Source organism: Peromyscus leucopus, chromosome 8b, assembly GCF_004664715.2.
Source record: "Peromyscus leucopus breed LL Stock chromosome 8b, UCI_PerLeu_2.1, whole genome shotgun sequence".
Classification (NCBI taxonomy): domain Eukaryota; kingdom Metazoa; phylum Chordata; class Mammalia; order Rodentia; family Cricetidae; genus Peromyscus; species Peromyscus leucopus.
The window spans coordinates 18,989,904-19,011,590 of NC_051086.1; the positions used below are offsets into that span (position 1 = coordinate 18,989,904).

Genomic DNA, 21,687 nt, shown 5'->3' on the forward strand with positions numbered 1-21,687 from the left:
AAAATGTGTAGAGTAAGCTGAGTAATACAGTAGCAGAGAGTCAGAGTGATAGCAGCAATGGAGGGAATGATGGTGGTCAAGTGTAAAATTTAAATAAAAGCTAATAAAACAAAAATGAAATTACATGACGATTTTTTTTGTTTGTTTTTGATTGATTATTTATTTTGCTCCATCAAGTTCAAAGCCATTTATCAAGGCTTGGGTTTGATAGGATCACAGCTCAGTGTTGTATTTAAGAGCCAGTATCTGTGAAAAAAGCTCAAGGAAAATGCAATCTAAGTAGCTGGCATTCTTGGAGCCCTTACTTCCACCCAGGCAGCATGCCAAGTGTTTTTGATGGCCGTCATGCATGCTGGGGACCACTGCACACAGTGCTGTTTTCTTTCAGGGACAGGAGCAGGAGCTCAGGGATGCTGTAAGTTGGTCAGCTACTAATTTTTCCCATGCTAGAGATGGGACTTGAACTCACAGGGTCACTTGTGGGGCTCAACCTCACAACAACTCCTGCTTTCACCTGGACCATGGTCCCCAGCTGGAGATCTTAACCTCGGAGATTAGGGTGTTGTGCCCACCCTTGCTAGCACTGGCCCGTGCTACCAGTACTACCATCCTCACCAGTCTGTGGGAGTGGCATGCATAGTCTCAGAGATGCAAAAGTGTTGGTTGGAGTCACTAAGTTCTAGGGAGAATTTATCCTTATGAAGGAAAGGACACATGCTGTAGCCAAGGAGCAAGACAATTAATCTGCCTGGGCCTCTTCTATAGAATTAGGTTCCTGTTTATCCAGTGTCTTTACTCCCAGTCATATGATGGGTAGGCATGCCATCTCTAAGATCCAGTACCTGTAATTAGAAGTAGGCTTTAAAAAAAAAAAATCTTTATTCTGTCTCCCTGACGCCATAGCACAGAGCACCCAGGTGGGTGCATCAGGACAAGCAGATAGTGAGATAGTGGTGTAGATGAACAGTGGATGCTATTATGTGCAGTCTTTTTTTAGCTGAAGAATTAAAAAAAAAAAAGGCGGAGAAAATAGGGCCAACTTAATTTACCCTCCACGTGTGTTCTTCCAGCACAGCATCATCTTTTGCAAATGAGTAGTTCAGCTCTGCTCCCTGCTGTCCCCTGAGGGTTGGAAGAGAGAAAGGTGGCACTCTGTGGGTCCAGCTTTCTCTGTGCACTCATCCTCACAGGATTCTAGTGATTGTATTTTCCACTCTTTTATTCTCTTTCGTTGTCTCTTGCCCTCTTCCCTATCCTCCCTTTTGGTCAATTATTTTTCTGATATTATAAAGGCCTTCTCCCTGCCTTACCCCCAAGTATTTAGAAAAAAATGTAATGTAGTGTTTTATATATAAATGGAGGAAAACCACCATCAGGGTTGGTGAGAGCTAATGTTGAATGTAGGTGAGGTTTTTTCTTCTTTTCTTTTCTTGACCAGAAATGTAGTTGGTTGTTTTGCTTTACCACCCACATGGCATGTGTAGCAGGGAGGGGCTTGTGCTACTGTTTGGTACAGCTCATCATCATTTCAATATCTCTTCTGAATTCCTTCAGTTTCTAAACAATGAGTAGAAGTTGGCTTGCCTGCCGCTTGTCTAACACTGGACTAGGTACCAGGGGCAATTAAAGTCGGCCTTTGTGGGATCTGGTGTTTTACTTGGAAAGACAACTTGCTCCCATGAAACAAATTAGAGAGTTGCATAACATTTATATAATCTAGTATTAAATTTGTGGCTTGCAATTCATGGGAAGGTTCTAGAAGACAGGGAATAGAGGAGTCAGAGGGAGATGGTTCAGAAAACCAATCAAGTTCCAATTATTTTTGGATGGTTCTGTGGTAGATATTTTAGGCTCTCACGATCCTCTTATTTAATCACAGAAATAGCAAGAGGATGCATACTAAGGTATTTAATTGACCTTTTTTTTTTTGTAAAGTGCAACATTGAAATAGGAGAAGCAGCAGAATATATTCTAAGCAACGGTGTAGCTTATAGGGCTTAGTGGTGGGCAAAAGAATCAGGACTGGGCACCTACTCTAGTCTTATTGCTCAGAAAATGGAGAGTTATTATTCAGTGAAGGTGACTGGGCCTCAGTTTTCCCATTTGAAAATGAGGCATCTACATTGCCTTTTCTTTAAAATCAATCATGATATTTTCCCCAGAATCCCCAGCACCAGCCCAGTCAAAAGTGGACAGAGATTCAGGGGAGGTGAGGGGAGGCACACCGTTCTCAACCTTTGTTCTTTCCTTTGGACCACATCTGGCAGTAGACAGGTACCAAGCCCATCTGCAAAAGCATTCTGAGAACATCACCAAAGAAACTGAATGAGTCACGAAATTGGCTCTCCCTGATGATGTCCCCAGTTAGTACTTTTTTACTGTTCATTCTTCAGGCTCCAATATTTGCTACAAACAGGAAGTCTATACATGGCATCTTCCAGATAGTTACATGGAGTGCTAGTTTTTAGGGATATTAATAGATGTCCCATGCCAGATGAGAGAAAAATCTTTTTTATCCCATTAACTTTGGCAAATATGGAGTGAAACACATTCAACTTACCCTTGTATAGCTTTTGAGGCCCTATCATGTCCTGAGTCCCTAGGAGTCCGTGTTCAACATGTCACGAACTTCTGTAGCTACAGAACCCTTGTTCCCAGGGATCACCTTACAGGAAAGATACTGTAAGGACTGACATGCATTTTGATTTTATGTTAATGAAGCCAAGTTATGAAATTCAATGGTGAAAGTGATGGGGCCTGGAAAGATGTAAGAAAATCGCCTGAAATATTTGCATAATATTATCCAGATTAGAGCAGGAATGCTTAGAGCCATCATTCTTTAATGCTCAAGGCCCTGAACAGACTTTCATGCACTGCATCTGGTTTTTTTCAGTGTGCACTTGGCATTAGATGCCATGTGATTTTTGTAGGACAGCTCTATTTAAAGATTGGCGGTACCCTCAGCTCTGACAGGATAAGCCAACAGAGCATAGCTGTACAAACCGTTAGCCTCACACGGGGGTGCATGATCTCCTCTTCAGCCAAAGCAAGGGTATTGTTTGAACCTAGTTCCTGGAGGTGAGGTCAGAAGATGCTGTTGGGGAAAACCTTGGGAAGATGGAGTTGGGCACATGGTAGCTTGCAGGGCCTGGGAAGCAATTCTGCAATTTGAAACCCCAAACTGGAAATGGAGGATTTGACACACTCTCACACTTTCTACCTGTCTGCACTGATGGTTCTCTTCTATATACAAAGAGAGGGATGGCTGTCCTGAGGACAGAAGTTGTTTCTCCATGACTAATATTCAGGGATGGATGGCGATGACACATATATGTGACCCACAGCAAGTTTCCCAGGACACTTTGTCCACCCTTGAATTTTTACTGGACTTCATGTACAGTCACAAGCCTTTAAGAATGTGTCTCAGACACCAAGCACAGCCTTTTGACTTTGAGAAAGAGAAGGCTCCAGAGTGGAAATATAACTTGTCTCAGGAGCATGTTAGTATCTCAGTGTTGGGGTTATAGTCAATGACCCTGACACCTAGCTTGACCCCCATTCAGCTTCGGGTAATATCTTGTTTTCTCATAATTTCCCTTTAGTCTTTGAATATCTTTTCATAAACACACCAACCTTTTCAAACTGGGTTCACTTTATCTGAGCACTCTAATGCCTACCCATATCACATTGTCCATGAAATAAATTCAACTAAATTAAAAAATGAAATGAAGACATATTGGAAAAACAATAGCTCAGTTACCATTTCTTTTAACTTTCATAATATAGATGAATATATGGTTAAATATGAATAGTCGTATCCATTTATATATATATGTATATATATATATATATTTATTAGGTACAGATACATTTTAAAACTGATTTAATGTGTAGATTTTAAATAACTGGTAGCCATCTAATTTCTTCTCTATTTTTGCTTCAAAATCTGTATTTCTTTAACATATACCCATTGAACATGCAGAAGATGTTGGACAAAAATTTTAAGCTCTTTCTGAATTTGTTACTTTGAATATGACTTAATTTTTTCTTCATCTTTGAGAGACTCTTATGCATGCATACAATGGAATATGATAATGTCCACCCCATCTCTTCACTCCCTCCATATCTCCCCTAAAATATCCTCTCCTAGCTTCATGTCTTTTTTTTCCCTTACAACCCACTAAGTCTAGTGAGTGCTGCCTATACGTGTATGGTTGTGGGGCCATGCACTGTAACATGGGAACTCTATCAGTGGCCAAATTCTCAATAAAGAATGATTCTCCCTCCCCCAGCAACTACCCATTCACGGCCAACAGCTCCTCAGGACTTTGAAGAACAACTTTCAAGCTCAAGTAATTTTATGGGAAATCATTTCTAAATGAGCTAGCATATTAAAAAAAAAGATAGGAATGGTCTAATGACTGTTTTAATATAGTTACATGGTTACATCCATGCTCACTTTATTCTTAAAAGTGCTTTAGTCTATATTTTCATCTTTAATGACCAAATCACTTGTAATTTCCCCCTCTCTGTTCATAATGATGTGATACTGACAGAAAGACTTCAGCTGGCATTTTCAGCGAGTTCATGGTGTGTTCAGGAGAAGTGTATGTGTGCTCCCATAACTTCAAGCCAGAAAGCATGCAAATGAGATGTGCCTAAGCAAAGAGGAAACACTGGCTCCAGCTATGCAGCTTTGCTGAAGGGAGAGGATTATCTGAGTGGCACTGTGCTCCTTTCCTGGAACTTTAGTACTGGGGTTTCTGGAATGTCCCCCAATGCTCTGAGCTGAGACTTCCTCCTCCTACCACCTACACCATGCTCCTCTCCCTTAGCCTTTATTCTGGGGTTTGTGCAGACCACTTTGGGGCACCCTCCTTTCAACATCCACACCCATAGTCTGCCTCAGCTTCTCTTCTAGTCTGCAGTGATGGCAAGCTGCTGCTTGTGCCATCAGGGTTTTGAAAGCAATGCTTAGAATCTCCTCAGATATTTTGTCTTAAGGCTAACTTTATGCACTTATCCCCACCGTATCACCTTCCTTGAGCCCTTCCAGCTTTAATTCGAAGTTGATAAGGTATGCAATTTGACCTAAGTGATGGCTGTCTAATTTTTCCTAAATTTGTTCTTCAAAGTCTATATTGATTTAATGTATTAACTACCTATTATATGGAAGGTACATGATACAGAATTATGCATTTTATTTGTCTGAATCAGTTACATTAAACTTGGACTGTGAGTTTGAAGAACAGTTTTCAAGCCCTAGTAATTTTATGGGGAATCATTTCTAAAAGAGCTAGCATCTTTTTTAAATAGATAGAAATAGTCTAGGGGTTTAAATGAAGGATCTTCTCTCTCCCTTGAAGGTGGTGTCCCTGTAAAATTCAGATTAACCCCTCCTAGTGCCTAACACAAATCCCCTAAAACCAATGGTAGTGTATTTGTTGAATGACTCTGCCTACTTTGCCATCCGTTCATTCATTCCAAACAGATGTTCCTTAGCAATTTGATGATATTTCAATCACTACTAAATAGATACAACAGTTTTCATTAATACATAATACATGTGATGATAAATATGAACATCAATACCTTATCAGAAATCGAGTGGAAATGGTGAAGAGTAAGAGGCAGACAAACTAGCTCTTTTTGAGATATTGATAATGGGTATTTATGTGATTTGTAACTAGTCCCTCCCCACCCTGGCTTCCGTGTGAAACGGAAAGTCAGCAGGTTAGATGACTTCCCAGTGGCCTCCCAGCCGGTTATGTGCAAAGCTTGAGTTTGAACTCAAGCGCACTTGAGTCCTGAGCCATCTTCCAACCGTCTAATAATATAGCAAAACTCACTGTTTAGTAAATCATGTCAAACTAGTGTTACCTCCGTGGAATTTCAGGATAGAGCTTGACCAAGAAAAAAAGAAAAGTGTGTTGTCTGTTTTCTCCAGGTGCAGTTAAGAAGCAGCAGCAGAGTAGGGCCAGGTGGCTCAGAACAGGCACAGTGGCAGCAGAAGGAACAGGCCTGTGTCGAGGGCAGAACTCGAAAGTCTAAAAAGCAGACAGAGAACTGTATTATCAGGCAGCATATTGATGATTATTCATAAGCATAAGCATGGTGGCTCGGCTCTGAATAACTAAGAGAGAGCTGGCAGCTAGACTTAAAATTTTACTTAAAACAGCAGGATGTGCATAATGCATCCTCGAAAGACATCAAGCCCAAGCAGGTGTAGGGCCGTGGTGTTCAAAGAGGTTCTATTTCAATTTTCCACAGAGTCTACTTAACTCTCTCTCTGAAGGGACATGCAAAAGGACACATTACTGAATATTTGTGTAAATACCAGTATATCAATATGCAAATATGGACTATATCACATGCATATTAAATGAGTCTGTATCCTACTGCTTTGATATCCTCCATACCATTGAAGAACTCGAAAACTCTCTTGGTGAAGGATTGATTCATTCCCTGTCGGTATTTTGGCCTTTAACTATGTTTCATTTTTTTCTTTTCCTCATTCACAAGCAGAATTTACCTGTAAACTGTGAGCTTGAGAACAAGTAACTGGCTCTTTTTATAACTGCACCACCGGGACCTTCCTTTTTCTCATATTTTAATTTCTAAGCCAAGAAGCAGGAACACAGAACTGGAAACAGGCTAGAATCAGGAACCGTGGTCTTGCTGGCCTGAATATGGCGGGAACCCTCTGAGAAGATAGTCTTTATGTTGCTTAGACCCAGGGGTTAGCTGCCCTGTGAGTCTCTGCTGGACTTCAGCTCAGCAGCTCCTCTCCAGCTCACACACTGTCAAGATGCAATCCAGTTTTTGGTGAAGCCCAACTGGCCTGAGATCTACATCCTGGGAAGGGAGCTGAGGAAAGTTTATTTAAACAACAACTCACAAAATAAATAAATAAATAAACCCACAAAACCAGAGGCAGTTGAAGTACACCATGTTTATTTTAGTCCCTTTCTCCCCAATCTGTTATTTTGGAAATCGATCTCATTGCTCTTCTGTTTTGATACAATTAACTGCATTGATTGAGGGTCACGGTTAACTTCCTGGCTCAAAGAACTAGGCAGTGTATTTTTTGGAATGCTTAATGAGGATACCAGGAGGTTTGTGGTAGCCAAGTCAAAAACTTTTTGTTTTTATTTGTATTTATTTATTTATTTATTTTTTAGGAAAAAGAAAGAATTCTGAATGGAATGGCATTGGTCATTTCTTTCTTCTGTTTTCTTTTGGTGGTTATGGGATCAAACCCAGGCCTTCAGAAATGCTGGGCAATTTCCCTACCCTAAGCTATGTCCTTAGCCCTGAGTATTTCTTTTCTGAACACTCATAGAGGAATTTCTTCCATCTTTACCTTAATTATGAGGGGTATTTTAGGCATCTTGTTATTTGCTCATTCAGTGTTTGATGAGTAGTTTATGAGAACTGACTTATTCCAAGGTCCCAGTAAAAGCAAAAAACACCAATCATATATCTTCAAGGAGCTGATAGTCTATGCAAGGAACACAGACAACAGCTAGGGAAGTCCCTCTGCAAACCTCTAGTACGTACACACGCACACACATATTTATCTCTATCTATCTATCTATCTATCTATCTATCTATCTATCTATCTATCATCTATCATCTCTATATCTATGTCTTGCTCTCTGGTAAGAGAAATGTCCAACAGTATTCAGAAGCATCACTGGATACTCAGAAGCTAGGTTTAACTGCCCCATGGAACTCAATTCCTGAGATTGTGTTTCAAAGGTCTCCTTACAAGTTTATCTTTGGGGTTTCATGAGACAGACCTCTGTGCTAAACTTTGGTTTTAGCTATTTCTTGGAAGGATGAAAGGAAACCAGAGTGTTTGTGCACTATTCAATGCCTCTGCTTGCTCGCTCTCTCTTTCCTTGAGAATTCACATTCTGAGGCCCAGACAGGCACTCTTGTGGAATGAGAAGATCTGTGTTAAAAATGCCAGAGAAGTCTGATTAGGTGGGAATGAACCAAAATACACAGATGAACCCGGAGGCTCAAGTGGAGGCTGAGCAGGACTGTCCTCAGGAATGTATACTTTTCATAGTTTAACTTGCTGAAGGAAGGCCTAAAATAAGTTAGTTTTTTTAAAAAATATTTATTTATCTGTGTAGAGTGGTGTGTGTGTGTGTGTGTGTGTGTGTGTGTGTGTGTGTGTGTGTGTGTGTAGGTCAGTGGATAACTTGTGGGCCTCTTTCCATTGAGTGGGTCCCAGGGAATTGAACTTGGGACACCAGGTTTAGCAGCAAGCACCTTCATCCCTTTGAGACATCTTTCTGGCCCTGAAAAAAAAAATTTTACCATGCCATTTCTTTTTTTTTTTTTTTTTTTTTTTTCCAAGACAGGGTTTCTCTGTGTAGCTTTGTGCCTTTTCCTGGATCTCGCTCTGTAGACCAGGCTGGCCTTGAACTCACAAAGATCCACCTGCCTCCGTCTCCCAGTGCTGGGATTAAAGGCGTGTGCCACCACCGCCCAGCTTACCATGCCATTTCTAGTTACAAAAAGACGAATGCTCCAGAATGAAAGAACAGCAAGTTTATTTCTTTGGCCACTGACACTCGCATCTCTTTAAAGCTTTGAAGGTAGATTTGGTCTTAAAGCTTTAATTATGTGTTATGTTACAGCTTCCTTATTTAAGTGTCTCTTCCATGTCCATCACTCAGCACCCCCTGCCTATCTCAGAAGAGATGGGTATTATCATTCTAATTGAGAAGGAGGGAGAATGCTGTGAGAATTATTAATACATAAATTAAAAAAATTAATCTAGAAGGCACTTTAGAGTCCCTAGAGAAGCACTATCCAAACACAAAACATATTTAATATTATTCTCAGCTCCCACAGGGAAGATCTGAGCTCATATAGCCTATGATTCAATTGGTAAACTGAGGCATAGATAGTAACAGTAGCAGAACACAGATGCTGTGAATCAAAGACCTAGATCCTACTTCAGTTTTTTTTCTGATGATTAGTGTTAATTAGTTTTCCAGAGAACCACAAACTGCCCCTTCCTTTTCTCTATTCCTTTGAGTTTTTCTTTGTATTAGACTTTTTTTTTTTAATTCAACTTTCTAATGTTGCAGGTAGTTCAGGGTCTTAAGGTTGTTGGGGAAAATTTGAAATCATTTGTGTGTTTTCTAGTAATCTGTTTGCACATGGCTCAGAACTTCCTGTTGCTTTTCTTTTATATCATGCCAGTGGCTGGAAGACATGCGTGTGGGCTGATGGTGGAATTGCTTTTGAGCTCTGCCGGGGAATTGTTCTCGGCTTAGCTTCACAGGGAGGATGGCTGTTTTTTGTGCTTCCGATGTTCCCAGACATGGAGACTAAAGGATGTACTAGGGATGCAATTAATGTTTTCAAAGGCAGAGAGAGGGTGTAAAGTCCGAGGAACAGAAATTATGGAAAAATGATAAGCAATCTAGCGAGAGAGAGAGACAGTTGTGGCATTATGATGATGGCCATTAGTCAGGGGAGCTTGTTGCTTCTAATTGGTCCCTTAGTTGTGTTTCTAAACTTTCCCGAAACTCACTTTCCTTATTTATGAACCAGCTAATAGCCATACCTGCCCCCTGAAGTCTATAGGGCATAAGTCACTGAAAGAGCTCAAGCTAGTGCTGAGCACATGGTGAGAAGACCACAAAAGGTCATTGCTGCTTAGGCCATTGCCATCATTACTCATTGAGAACTGGAGAGCTATCTAGAGAGCACATGCCATGGCCCCTCAGAGAAGACAGCTCTCCCAAAGGCATGACTTTCCCCAGCATTCTACAGCCTGTTTTCCTCTCTAACTCCAAATGCTCAGGGATTATGCCTTCCTATTTCTAATGTCCTTCTGATGCTGCAAGAGGCCACACACAGACCCTCTTCTGGGCTTCCAGACTGCAGGTGGCTTCTTCAGACTGCTGCCTGCACATGCGCAGCTGCTCCATCTGCTCTGTGTCCTCTCTGCTCTGCCCGGTGCTTCTGTCATGAGGAGCCTATTTCACCACCACCACATCTGGGTCTGTCTTTCTCACAGAGGCTTCACTAGCCACCCGTGGTCCATAATGAACCCATGTCACTTGGCTCCACTCCATAGGGCTCTTCCGGCCCTGTTATCCAAGTCTGGAGAAGGCAAACACTCATATAGGCAGCCTGAGGGGGCCACATTTCTTGCTTACTGGTGGTCTGGTAGCCTCTCCAAGCCATGAAGGGACCATGAGTGTTCTGTCTTTACACAGTGACTAATGGTTTCCCCTGAGTGTCATAGTCATGCGTTTTTACTGTTGAAGAGTTGGAGAAATTAGAAGAGTCTGCCAGAGGAAGCTAAAGCTACCCACAACTTTACCAGAGGCCATGTCTGTTAGCATGTCACTGCCTCGCTTTCGAGGTTTCCTCTGTGCCATTACATACCTAATCCCTGTGTAATCACATGGCATGCATAGTACTCCAAACTGGCAGTATTCTGCTTTTCATTTTTGATAATATTTTCCCACGGTAATTTATTTACAGTATTACTTCCTGTGTAAGCATAAGGGATGAGCACACATACACACAAGGAAGATAAATCACATCTAAAGTTGTAAGTTTAGGAATAAAACGCTCTCTTAGTGTAGATCTTTTATTATTACTGTCTTAACTTCTTTTAATTTTATATTTATTTTTATTTTGACTAATGACTGTGTGTGTGTGTGTGTGTGTGTGTGTGTGTGTGTGTGTGTGTGTGTGTGTTTGTGTTTGTGTGCATGCACATGTACCCCAGGCACATGTACTGCAGTGCATGTACCCCAGGAGACTGAAAGAGGGTGTCAGATCCTCTGGAACTGGATTGATTTAAAGCAGTTGTAAGCTAGCCAAGGACTTGGTTCTCTAGAAGAGCAGCAAGCAGTTTTAACCACTGAGCCATCCCTCTAGCTCCTCAATACCTGGACCTAGTTCCCCTCTCATTCCTTATACCACATTAAATTTGATTTCCTTGTTTCTATGCCTACAGACTATAAGTGCAGATTAGAAGGTGCAGAGGACAACGGCACAGAATAAAACAGAAATTATTTCAAGTGCTTAACTGTTTGGAAGCGTTTTAGGTCATGAAAACAGCACTGTATTATACTTCAGCAGTCACTTAGTGTTTTTCTGTATTACAGCAAGATAGAAGACAAGCGATTCCAAACATGAGCTTGATTTATCAAGGTTAAGTTATGTTACATATGTTGTGCATGTTTTAGACAGAATTCAAAGCATTTTGGAAGGATTTCAATGTGAATAGAATACTTTTCCCTTTTTATCTATTTGTTGAGAATGTTATGTATGCATACAACATAATTTGTTCCTACTTACACAACACACACACCAAGCAATACCTAGAAAACCCTCTCCCAAATTCATGTCCTTTTTTTTTTTTTTTCTTTTTTAAAAATTTTAATCTGAGTCTAATTAGTGCTGCCCCTGTATACATGGGCAGGGCCATTAACTGGAGCACAGTCAACCTACTAGGGGCCACATCTGTAAAGAAAACGGACTTTCCCTTTACTAGCAGCTATCAGCTACCAGTAGCTCCTCAGCTAGAGGTAAATGTGATGTTTCCTGAGCCTTGGAGGGAGGCAGTGTGATCCAGATGTTCCTTTTGTGGCGGCTCATCTCACAGACATTTATACTCTGCGCTTTGACCAGTTGTGGGTCTCTGTATCAACTGTTGTCCCCTTCACAAAGATGCATCTCTAATGAGGACTGAAAGCTGCTCTCACTTATGGGTATAGAGAGGTACATATTTAGAAGGTAGCTTGATCCTCTGTCCCTTTAGCAGAATAATAATAGTAGGTTTCCCCTCTAGAGGCTATGAGCTCCCCAGCCTAGGGCAAAATTTCAAGGCAATATTGTTGCTGCTTTTTGTAAGTGAACCATAGCTTTCCACAAAAACACCAGCCATGGCAATGAACTTGGTCTACAGAGTTCCACCATGGCATGGCCTTACTGAACTATTTCTTTGTGACTCTCTAGCCCATAAGCTCAGACTTCCTTTATATTCTAGAGAAGAGACCAAAGCATTTCTGATTCCTAAGATGACTTTACCCCAGTGCCCTCTCTCTGTTTCCTGGAACATTTAACAGCATTCCTTGTGGATTTTGGCATTGACAACTTTCTCATTCTTCTGCCCAGTACAAGCTAGTGTCCCTCGGTGGTAACCAGGGCCTGTGTTTGTATTTGGTTTCTCATCACCTCACTCATGATTCCCAGGCAAAATGTTTGAACTCGGTGGTTTGCACATTTAAATAAGCCCCCCCCCTTGTATGTTGTTGCCATCCAATAGCATAAACATAAGCTAGTGTTGACTCACTATAGACTGCCCAGAGAGGATGTTCTAACCGCGGTGTGTTCAGACTAGGCCATAGCGTTGAGCTCAGGGGGCCATTACTGACCTCTTGGAGAGAGAACTTTTAGAATGCAGCTCCGTCACAGGTCAGATAGTCAAATGCCAGGGCTGGATTTTTTTTTAAGAACCAGATAATGCCCATTTTATGACCATTAATAACATTTTCTTTATATAAACTGAGATAAGAGTAATAAAAAATACATTCTGCTCCATAGTATAATTTGATTGCCAATAGAGTTCAGAAATGAACTTTCTCATTGTGCATTCAATATTGCGTGGTAGAAGGGTGGCCATCCAACAGCCCTCTCCCCAACCTTCTATTTCTCTTTATAGAGGACCTTTAGGTTAGCCAGAGCCATAAGCTATTCCAGAGAGGCAGATCCTTTGCTCTCCCCTTTAAAGTGCTTTGATTGTGCCTCTGGTAGTTAATGTGCCAAATGGTCTTCAGGGTGTTTCCTACACGTGTTCTGCAGCTAATTAGAGTGCCTGGGCCTACTGTTTTCCTACCTCTGTACCCTCCATGTGTTTAAGAGCTCAGTTCAAACACCAGGCCCATGGAGAGGCATGGCAAAGCTCTGCTCTGATTTGGGCATCTGTTGCAAACAGGTTTTCCAAAGGATATCCTGTGGGAGATAAACCATTTCATTAGGCCAGGTTCCCTTTCCAAACCAGGAAATTCAGGGCTGCTGTGAAGGAAAAGCCAGATAATGCTGGTGTGGCTGTACGCAGAGCACTTGTAAATGGTGTTGTCAGCGTCTTTCCTACAGGTTCCATCCAGATTGTGTCTACTGACAGGTTAATGATGTGTTTTAAAGCTCTGTTTATGGAGAGCCGATAGGGCAGCTGGGACATGAGTACTTTACGTATTGCACTGACCGTTCCCCTTCCATGTTTCCTGCAGTTGATAACTCCCCATGCCATCCGTGTGCAGACACCTCCTCGGCACATCCCCGGTGTTGTGGAAGTCACATTGTCCTACAAGTCCAAGCAATTCTGCAAAGGGACTCCAGGCAGATTCATCTACACAGGTAAGCGTGACTACAGATATCACAGAGGGGCTTGGCCTCATGAGATGTTTGTTTTACTTGATCTTGTATATGTAAGTATTTTTTTTTTAAACTTGTTTCTGTTAAGTTTCTCCATTTCAACAGATATAGGACCAAAGATATTGCTATGATTATTATTACTAAAAGCTTATGTAGGTGTAACGGTTTTGAATGATGAAATAATTGGTTCGCTATTTAGAGAAATAACGTGAGAAGTAAGAGAAGGCAGGCAGTACTAGACAGGACCAAGGTCTCTCTAGTAGCTTGGCCAACTTGTTGGGAGTTTGCTTTATGGAACAGGGTTGAGCTTTAATGAACAGTACTTATTTCTTCTAGCCTCTTGCAACATTTGAATTGAACATGTTCGGTAGTTTTCATAGTTTATTCTGGGTTGATGCTTTTTTTTCCCCAGTAAGCTGCATCCCCTGCGCCCCCCTCATGTGACCCCCACCCCCAACAGCATTGGCACTTGGCCCTGCCTTGTGGTAAGCAGCTAGGGTTACAGGGTGCATCTGAAATCCCTCCCACCAGGCACAGCCAATCAGGCAGGATCTGGGCTGGCAGGATGTGGAAATACATGTAACAGGCAAAGCAAACACCCAGGGTTCTTTTACCATTCCAAATTTGCTATGGAAGGGGTGGAGGGACCAGGAGATTCTTTGTTTCTTACATGCTCAAAGGTGAGACCCAGACTGATATCCAGGACTACACGTGGCATGATAAATTCAAAGGCTTTTTGCTTCACATCACCTGATTAGCTCCATCCATGATCTAGTCACAGCTTTTTTCCCCCTCCATTTATTATTGAAGGTCCACTAGGCCTACCCATGTGGATGGGAAGTTGTTTTCACACAAAGGGGTCTGGAGCACAGAACTGGTTCTGTTAGTACATCCTAATTAAACCACATAATTCAACCGGCAGATTTCTTTTTTGCTGTGATATCCTACCTCAAAGCATTTTCTCCTACAATTTTATACTGTGAACTAAACCAAGCATGCTTCATAGTCATCCTGTCTCTATCTCTCTCACAATGATGAAACACACACACACACACACACACACACACACACACACACACACACACACACACAAACAAAAAACCAGTTAATATATCTTGACCCTCAGAAATGCCTCCCAGCCCTTTAAACAAAATACAGGGTTGGTGCCTGCCTGCCGATTAGTTTTAGTTAATTGAAAATTATAGGATTGACCCAAGAGGAAAATTTTGTTTGCACTCCAATCACTTTTACAAATTAAGGAAAATTACCACAATTTTGTTTAGCTCAGGTTTCACACTGAGTTCATGAAATTAGCTCAGCCATCCCAACAAAGTCAGCACTTTGCTAGTGAGCGTTTGAAAAAAAAAAAGTCTATCTGGAGTTTTGTGGTGTATACAAACGAAGCATAGAGAAAGCTATGATGCTTTATAGAAGTGGGCCAAGTGTTTTTAATTAGGCTCATTGGTTCAGCGTAAGTTTTGAAGAACAATCAAAATAGCAGATTAGCTGTTTCTTTTAAATTTAGGATTTCTTGCCATTCTTTTTTTTCCCATGAGAACTTCCACACAACACTGTAATTTTTCTTTTTTCTTTTCTTTCTCTCTCTCTTTCTCTCTCTCTTTCTTTCTCTCTCGTCCTCTTTCTTTCTTTCTTTCTTTCTTTCTTTCTTTCTTTCTTTCTTTCTTTCTTTCTTTCTTTCTTTCTTTCTTTCTTTTTTACAAGCCTCATTATGAGCTTGCAGGAAAAAAGACCAATTGAAATTTCTGATACTGTAACATTTGCCACCGTCATTCCAGGGGATGGGAGTTTTTCACAGTGTTCCTCGCTGGACTTGCTGTTCTGGAACATATTATAAAACCACAGAGGCCAAATGTTTTCTCTGAGGAGTTTGAACTCTGTTTTTGGCTGAAAACATTTAGGCCTCGCTGGTTGCTTATTTACTCTGCTCTTAAGAACAAGAAAGAAGAAGAAGAAAAGCTCGCGGAGTGGGAGGCACCAGAAGCAGTCAGCCATGGTTTCCGCTTTGGTGACAATGTCCTTGCTCATTAATGGTTCCATTTGTGGTCAGGTCTCATTTAGAAGAAATTATTTTTAATCAGTGTTCAACAAAATATACCCTAGAGCCACCTGGTCATAAATTTTTTTTTTAAATCACTACCATTACATTACTTAAATTCTCAAACAAAACAAAACAAAACACACACACACACACACACACACACACACACACACACACCAAAACAAAACAAAACACACACACACACACACACACACACACACACACACACACACACACACACATGAAAACAAAACAAAACAAAGTAAGAAAAAACAAAGCAAACAAACAAACAGACAAACAACAACTCTAGGTACTGACCAACCCCTCACATCTGGGGAAATCTGTATCACACTGGAATTAAGATCAAAGATAAAAACAGCAGATCTGCAAGCTGAGGGAAGAAATTACGGAGGAAAGTGTGTTGATATGCTCGTGTGTGGGAATTTGAAGAAACCAAAGCATTCATGCTGTCAGCTGTGGGTAGTTGACGAGAAGTTGCCATTTGAAATGTACTCTAGGAGGGAATATAACCTCTTCTTGTGTTAGAAAAATAAAAATAGAAAGAAATCAGGACAAAGACTCCTTGGCTATTAATAGTTACAGTGACATCACGTGGTTTTCACTAGGGAACTTCTGAGCCTCCTGATCACTGGCATATGGCTTGTCCTTGTGGAGGGTCCTTCGTCATGGCTGGCCTCCCAGCCTCTGTGGTTCACTCCATTTACCTCTACGTCTGTCAAGGCTTACCAGAGAAGGGAGAGAGAAAGGGTCTCAATGCCCTTCTGTTCTTTGTATCTAAACAACTGCTCAGAGCATTGTGAGTGTACAGGCCCCTCTGCTGCCCCTTCCCAGAAGTTCACTCACACTTAATTTTCTTTAATATCCACACTACCTCAAGATGTGGGCTTGCCTTTCTGGATTGGTAAACTAATCGTGAGTCTTCATGGAATGTCACTGGAATTTTTCCCCTTTAAAAAAAAGGAAATATCGTAGAACTGAAAAATAAGACTCCAGTTAAGGCACTTCTACTGTTTTCAGAGTGCTCAAGAGAGTTTGGGTACAGGAATATGGGAGGCACTAAAATTCTACTTTAAGCAAAGCCAGAAAATAAAACCAGACAGAAACACCCTGGTCTAGTCGATGCAAATAAAGGCAGCCTTGGAGAGGAAGTGGTCTGACTGGCCCTGTTTGTAAGGATGCTGGGTGCAACCCTCCTCCACTAGACCTCAGACTTGAACATTCTTATTCACTGGCTATATGATATTCTTGCATTTGCCCAATCAGAGTCATGGAAAAGAGTTGAGTCCTGACTTAAATAGAACCACAGAAGCTCAATAGTACTGACCCGATCAAACTTTATTGTGTCTAATTATTCTTTTGCAAATGTTGGTTAGAGATGACCTTACATGTTAAGTGTTTTTAGATGAAAAAAAAAAAAAACCTAAAACTCCATCTAGTCACAGGATTAATTTCAGAGTTCCATGATCCTGTATCTGGTCAGTCAGTCCAGGCAGACCAGATAAAGATCACAGGACTCACCAGATCTCACTGGTCGTGTAGGGTCTCCCTACAACCGTCCTAGTTCACACTGCTTGTTTTCTTATAGTCATTCAGTCTAAGTGAGCTGTTTCTTTTAGGAGCATGATCATTCCTGCTGAGCCTTCAGTGAACTTGGATGCTAATAAAAGTTTCTTAGTAGCTGTTAGCTGTTTCTTCAAAATTCTTAGAACTGGGGTTTCTAGTAACAAGTAGGTGCATCTAAAGTTAGTACTTTACTTTCATTCTAGGAATTTCTTCATAAGAAAGGCCTTTGTGTCCAGGGAAAATCAGAAAACAACAAAACAAAATGAAAGACCACAGGATAATGTTTGACCTACTCAGGGTTGCACTCACAATCCTACTCCTCCCCAACAAGTTGATGAGAGCCATGGGTGAGCAACCAATGGATCTCTGGTTATCTGGTTAGGCGGTAGCTTGTGGTCACTGTAGAAGAGCCAATCCAAATAGTGTATTGATTTAGGAATGAAACTTCTTCCGGTGTGTATTTCCCATGCCTGGGCAATGCAGAACATACTGCTCTGCCTGCAGAATGGGCCATACAGGCAAATGCATTCTGTGGCTCTTGATGACTCTAAGTTTCCCACTTCTGATCATATTGGTTTTAATCTTCCTCTCTTCTCCCCCAGCTTTTCCCTTCCTCTTTCCTCTCCATCAGTTTCCTGCTTCATTGCCAGTAATACAGTGCTACTTAGGGATTAGGTACTTCCATTTAAGGTAATGGATATAGATTGAACTCTCAGCTTTGCCGTTTACTGGAGAGGCTATTCTTGAGACCTCCATGTTATGAGTAAGCCACAGTCACCTCATCTTTGCAAGAAGAGAATGATAACTTGCTAGGGTTGTTTTGAGAATCAGAGCAATGCATAGCATCTAGAAGGAGGCTAAGTCTAGTGTTGGCGGTAAGGAATTGTGGCCATTATCTTTTAGACATTCTTTCTTTTTAAAAATTGTGATTTTCTGTGTCTGAGGGTTTTGCCTGCATGTGTATAAATGCATCTTGTGCATGTTCAGTACCAATGGAGTCCAGGCAAGGGCATTAGGTCTTCAGGAACTGGAATGACAGACAGTTGTAAGCTGCCATGTGGATGCTGAGAGCTGAACCTGGGTCCTCTGCAAGAGTACATCACTGAACTGCTGAGCTATCACTGAAGCCCCACCCATCCATTTTTGAGTCTGTTTTCTGGAGCAAATATTTCACATCCTGTTTAACATCATCCTCATCTTCCTATATGTCTAAGATATGCCTTTAAAGATTTTTTAATAACAGAATCAGGCACCAGTATACTGAAGCATCAACAACTAGAAAGAGCAATGTATGAGTAATTATGGTAACAAGAAACAGAGATTTATAAATAATTATTCCATTGTATGTTGTCACAACAAAATGACCCAGACTGAGTGCTTATGAGGAAAATAAATTATTTAATTTACACTTTAGGAGATTGAATATCTGGGACCAAATGGTCCCATCTGCCAGGCCTCTGGTAAGGGCCACGTGGGCTGCATCACAACCTGGTGGATGGCATCGTGGGGGAGGCATAAGTGAGAGTGATCACATGGTGAGACTGAAAGCTGGGGGATTCAGGCTTGCACTCTTGATTTCAACCACTCTCACAAACGATAACCAGGCAGGATTCGACAAGGAGTGCATTAATCCTTCCCAAAGGCCTCACATCCAATACTAGTTAAATTAAACTTTATTTAAATTACTCAAATTTCTTTGGGCTCTACCTCTTAATTCTGCCACATTGGACACCCCACATCTAGCACATGGACTTTTGGGGGCCAAACTTCATGGCTCAGATAATAAATATTTTGATTAGCGGTCTTGATTTGGAAATGTCCAAGGTGTTGATTTTTTTTTTCAAGAAAAATATGTGGGTTTTCTCTTCTTTCCACCTGCAATTTCTTTTCTCTTTTAGGACATGTCACATGGATCACCAACTTCCCTCATATAGGCTACAGTAAGCTTCAACTCTAGGTTCAAGACCTTCCAGCCCACAAAACTCTGCCTTTTCCTTCTTAGAAGCTTTATCCCCACAAAATGAAAGCTAACACCTTGGGGCCAACCAAATCTTTCTTTTTCAGTGGGAAGCAGAGAGTTAGAACGCGATCAATCTCCTATTCTGTAGCCTGTCCTTATGTGAACCCATTGCTGCCTGAGTTTTCTGAAAAGCCACTGCCTCCTCATCGCCCTCAGAGAAACATCTCCATTTGCTCACTAGATGTAAGGCTGCCATGCAGCCCCTTTGCCTTGGCCCTGGCAGCTCACTCAAGCTTTGCCCTGGTGTTTTTCTTAGCTCCTTCCTAGGCCTCGTATTCATTCTATATTTAATGCCTGTGGCATGGCAATTGCCTTTTGTGCAAGCACATGCAAGACTTAGATAGAGTTCCAACTCTGTTCCTCTGACCACTCTTTGCCCGCCGCAGGGAACTGGACAGAGCACTAGCTGAGACACTGGCTGAGAGACGTAGTATAGGTTCTTATGTGCCCTGAACTCCAGTTGTTTTCGCTGTACAATGGGCTAGTTTGAATAGGTGACTTTGATACTCCCTGTAACTTGTCTTAGCTGACAGGGAATTTTTGTCATTGGATCTCTCTGGTCCCATGCAATTAGACCACTCCCTCATCATTAGCTTTCTTATACTCACAGCTCTCTATTGCTTGTGGATAAAACAAAAATGGAATCCAAAATAGACCCACTAACGTGATAAGGAGACAGCCTTTCTCAGTCTTACATGACTTTGTAAGCTGTGTTGAAGCAACTTGACTTAGCATCTTATGAGGCTGTGATAGGTGTTTTCTGATAATTGATTAACATATTGCCCGGGATCAATGGCTCCTCATTGATTGCTGTAATCTGGATGACATGGGCTGTAAATAGAAACTGTTAATTAAGAACCTATCCCTCTGCGCTTGACATTTTCATGCATAGACTACAATAGTTGAGGTTTCTGATAAAGAAAAAATGGGTTGAGATCTGCAGTATAAATAGTTTCCATTTCCTCACCTATAAAATGGAGACATTTTAATAGTATTTGTATTTAAAGTGTAAATAGGTCAGGTAGATAATGTAGTTCTGATGGTACCTGGCCTGGTAAGAGTGATGCCTAAAAATAAACTCAGTGTGAAGAGTAGACAGTGGCAATGTTTTTTTCTATTAAAAAAAAAAATCCAAAGAGTTGGTCATTTGAGCCTCCTTTGATTAAGAGTACATGCATTTCAGTTCTCCCTGGCATGGAAAACATTATTTCTTCCTAGGCTTCAGAGCTGGACTCAGAATGTCTGGGTTATTTGATTCCCTCCTTCCTATTGTTGTACCTTTATTTATTAGAAGAATGTTTGCAAATTCCCGGTTCTGTTCTAGATGATGTTCTAAACCAGTTCTAGGCAATGCCCTAAAGCATGTTGAGCCAAAGCAGACAGGGTCCCCATTTTCATTGGTCTCATGGCCCTAGAAGTAACAAGGATTTTCCTGAGTCTCCTACATCAAACCTGGGAACTACCCAGAAACAGGGTGTCAGATATGCAGACAGGTCAGAGGTAGTTCCCACCTGGAAAGGATATGTGAGCTGAGATTTGAAGGATGACCAAGAATCAATACAGGAATCAGTGAAAGGTGGTAGGCTGCTAGGCAGACAGAAAGCTCCAGAGATGGTGTGTGTAACAAGACACTGAATGGAAGCCATGAGGAGTAGTTGATGCTTATCTTTAGAGCCAAGGGCAGTACTCAGAGTTTCTGAAATGTCAGTTGGCCAAGACATTATAATTTTTCAGACTTCTAGAAGGATGGACTGCAGACCAGGCTGGGAGTTGGAAGTCTTCCTCAAGTCTTTGAAGTCACCAAGGATAGACACATGGCAGCTTGGTTGTAGGTGGTAACCAGTGGATACAGGATGCAGTAAGAGGCGAGTCAAGAGCTGAAGAGTGGAAAGATAGGTTGGATGCCCAGTGAGGCAGACAGAGCATTTCAAGGGAGCAGATGTTTTGCTTTTTCAAGCTTGATGATGGTGGAGCTGTGACTTTGCTGTGCTTCCCAAGGGTTTTGTAATAATTAGTGAAAGAGGCGTCTGAAGATACACAGGGCGATATTCTACACTGGTGTTCATTGTTAAAAAGACAGGCCTAGGGTCCATTCACGAAGAATGGAGGGCAGAAGGCCATAGTGTGTTTGCTTGCTTGCTTTCCTCCAGCTCCTCCTCTTCCTGTTCCACCCACCTTTCTCAATCAGATTGTTTCCACTTAGAATTCAGCTGCAAGAGTGAGTGTGTAATGAACACTGCCTTGTGGTTCTGTATCAGTGCCGTCCTGATTGGAAAAGACTCAATAAAAAAGAAAAATTCAGAGGCCGCTCCTGTCCACATGCCTTAAAAATGAGTCCGAGAGAGCTGTTCACATAAAAGGAAAGAAATCGGGGCAGAAAGAATGTTCATTCCTTTTGTTTTGATGCGAAGAGTAAGTCCCAACCCTCTTCTCCACCAAAAAGAAGATTTATTTTTACAAAATGTGATTTCCCCCTCTCTGATTTTTTGTGTGTTCATGGGAGGAGTAATTCGGAATCCGCTGGCATATGTACAGTTAAACCCGGGGGTCCAATAATGGGCACAAGAGGCACAATCTGTAAAAGTAACCATTGTATCTC

The 21,687-nt window shown here is 41.4% G+C and overlaps 1 protein-coding gene across 8 annotated transcripts in view; it reads left to right on the forward strand.

Annotated features, from left to right (window-relative positions):
- The window catches only part of Ebf1 (EBF transcription factor 1), a 398,732-nt gene that overhangs the window by 302,271 nt on the left and 74,774 nt on the right, over nucleotides 1–21,687 (forward strand). For all 8 annotated transcript variants that reach the window (XM_028864251.2, XM_028864252.2, XM_028864253.2 and 5 more), the window contains one exon: nucleotides 13,281–13,407. In XM_028864251.2, coding sequence (XP_028720084.1) covers nucleotides 13,281–13,407 — 127 coding nt within the window. The remainder of the gene's footprint in view (nucleotides 1–13,280; nucleotides 13,408–21,687) is intronic.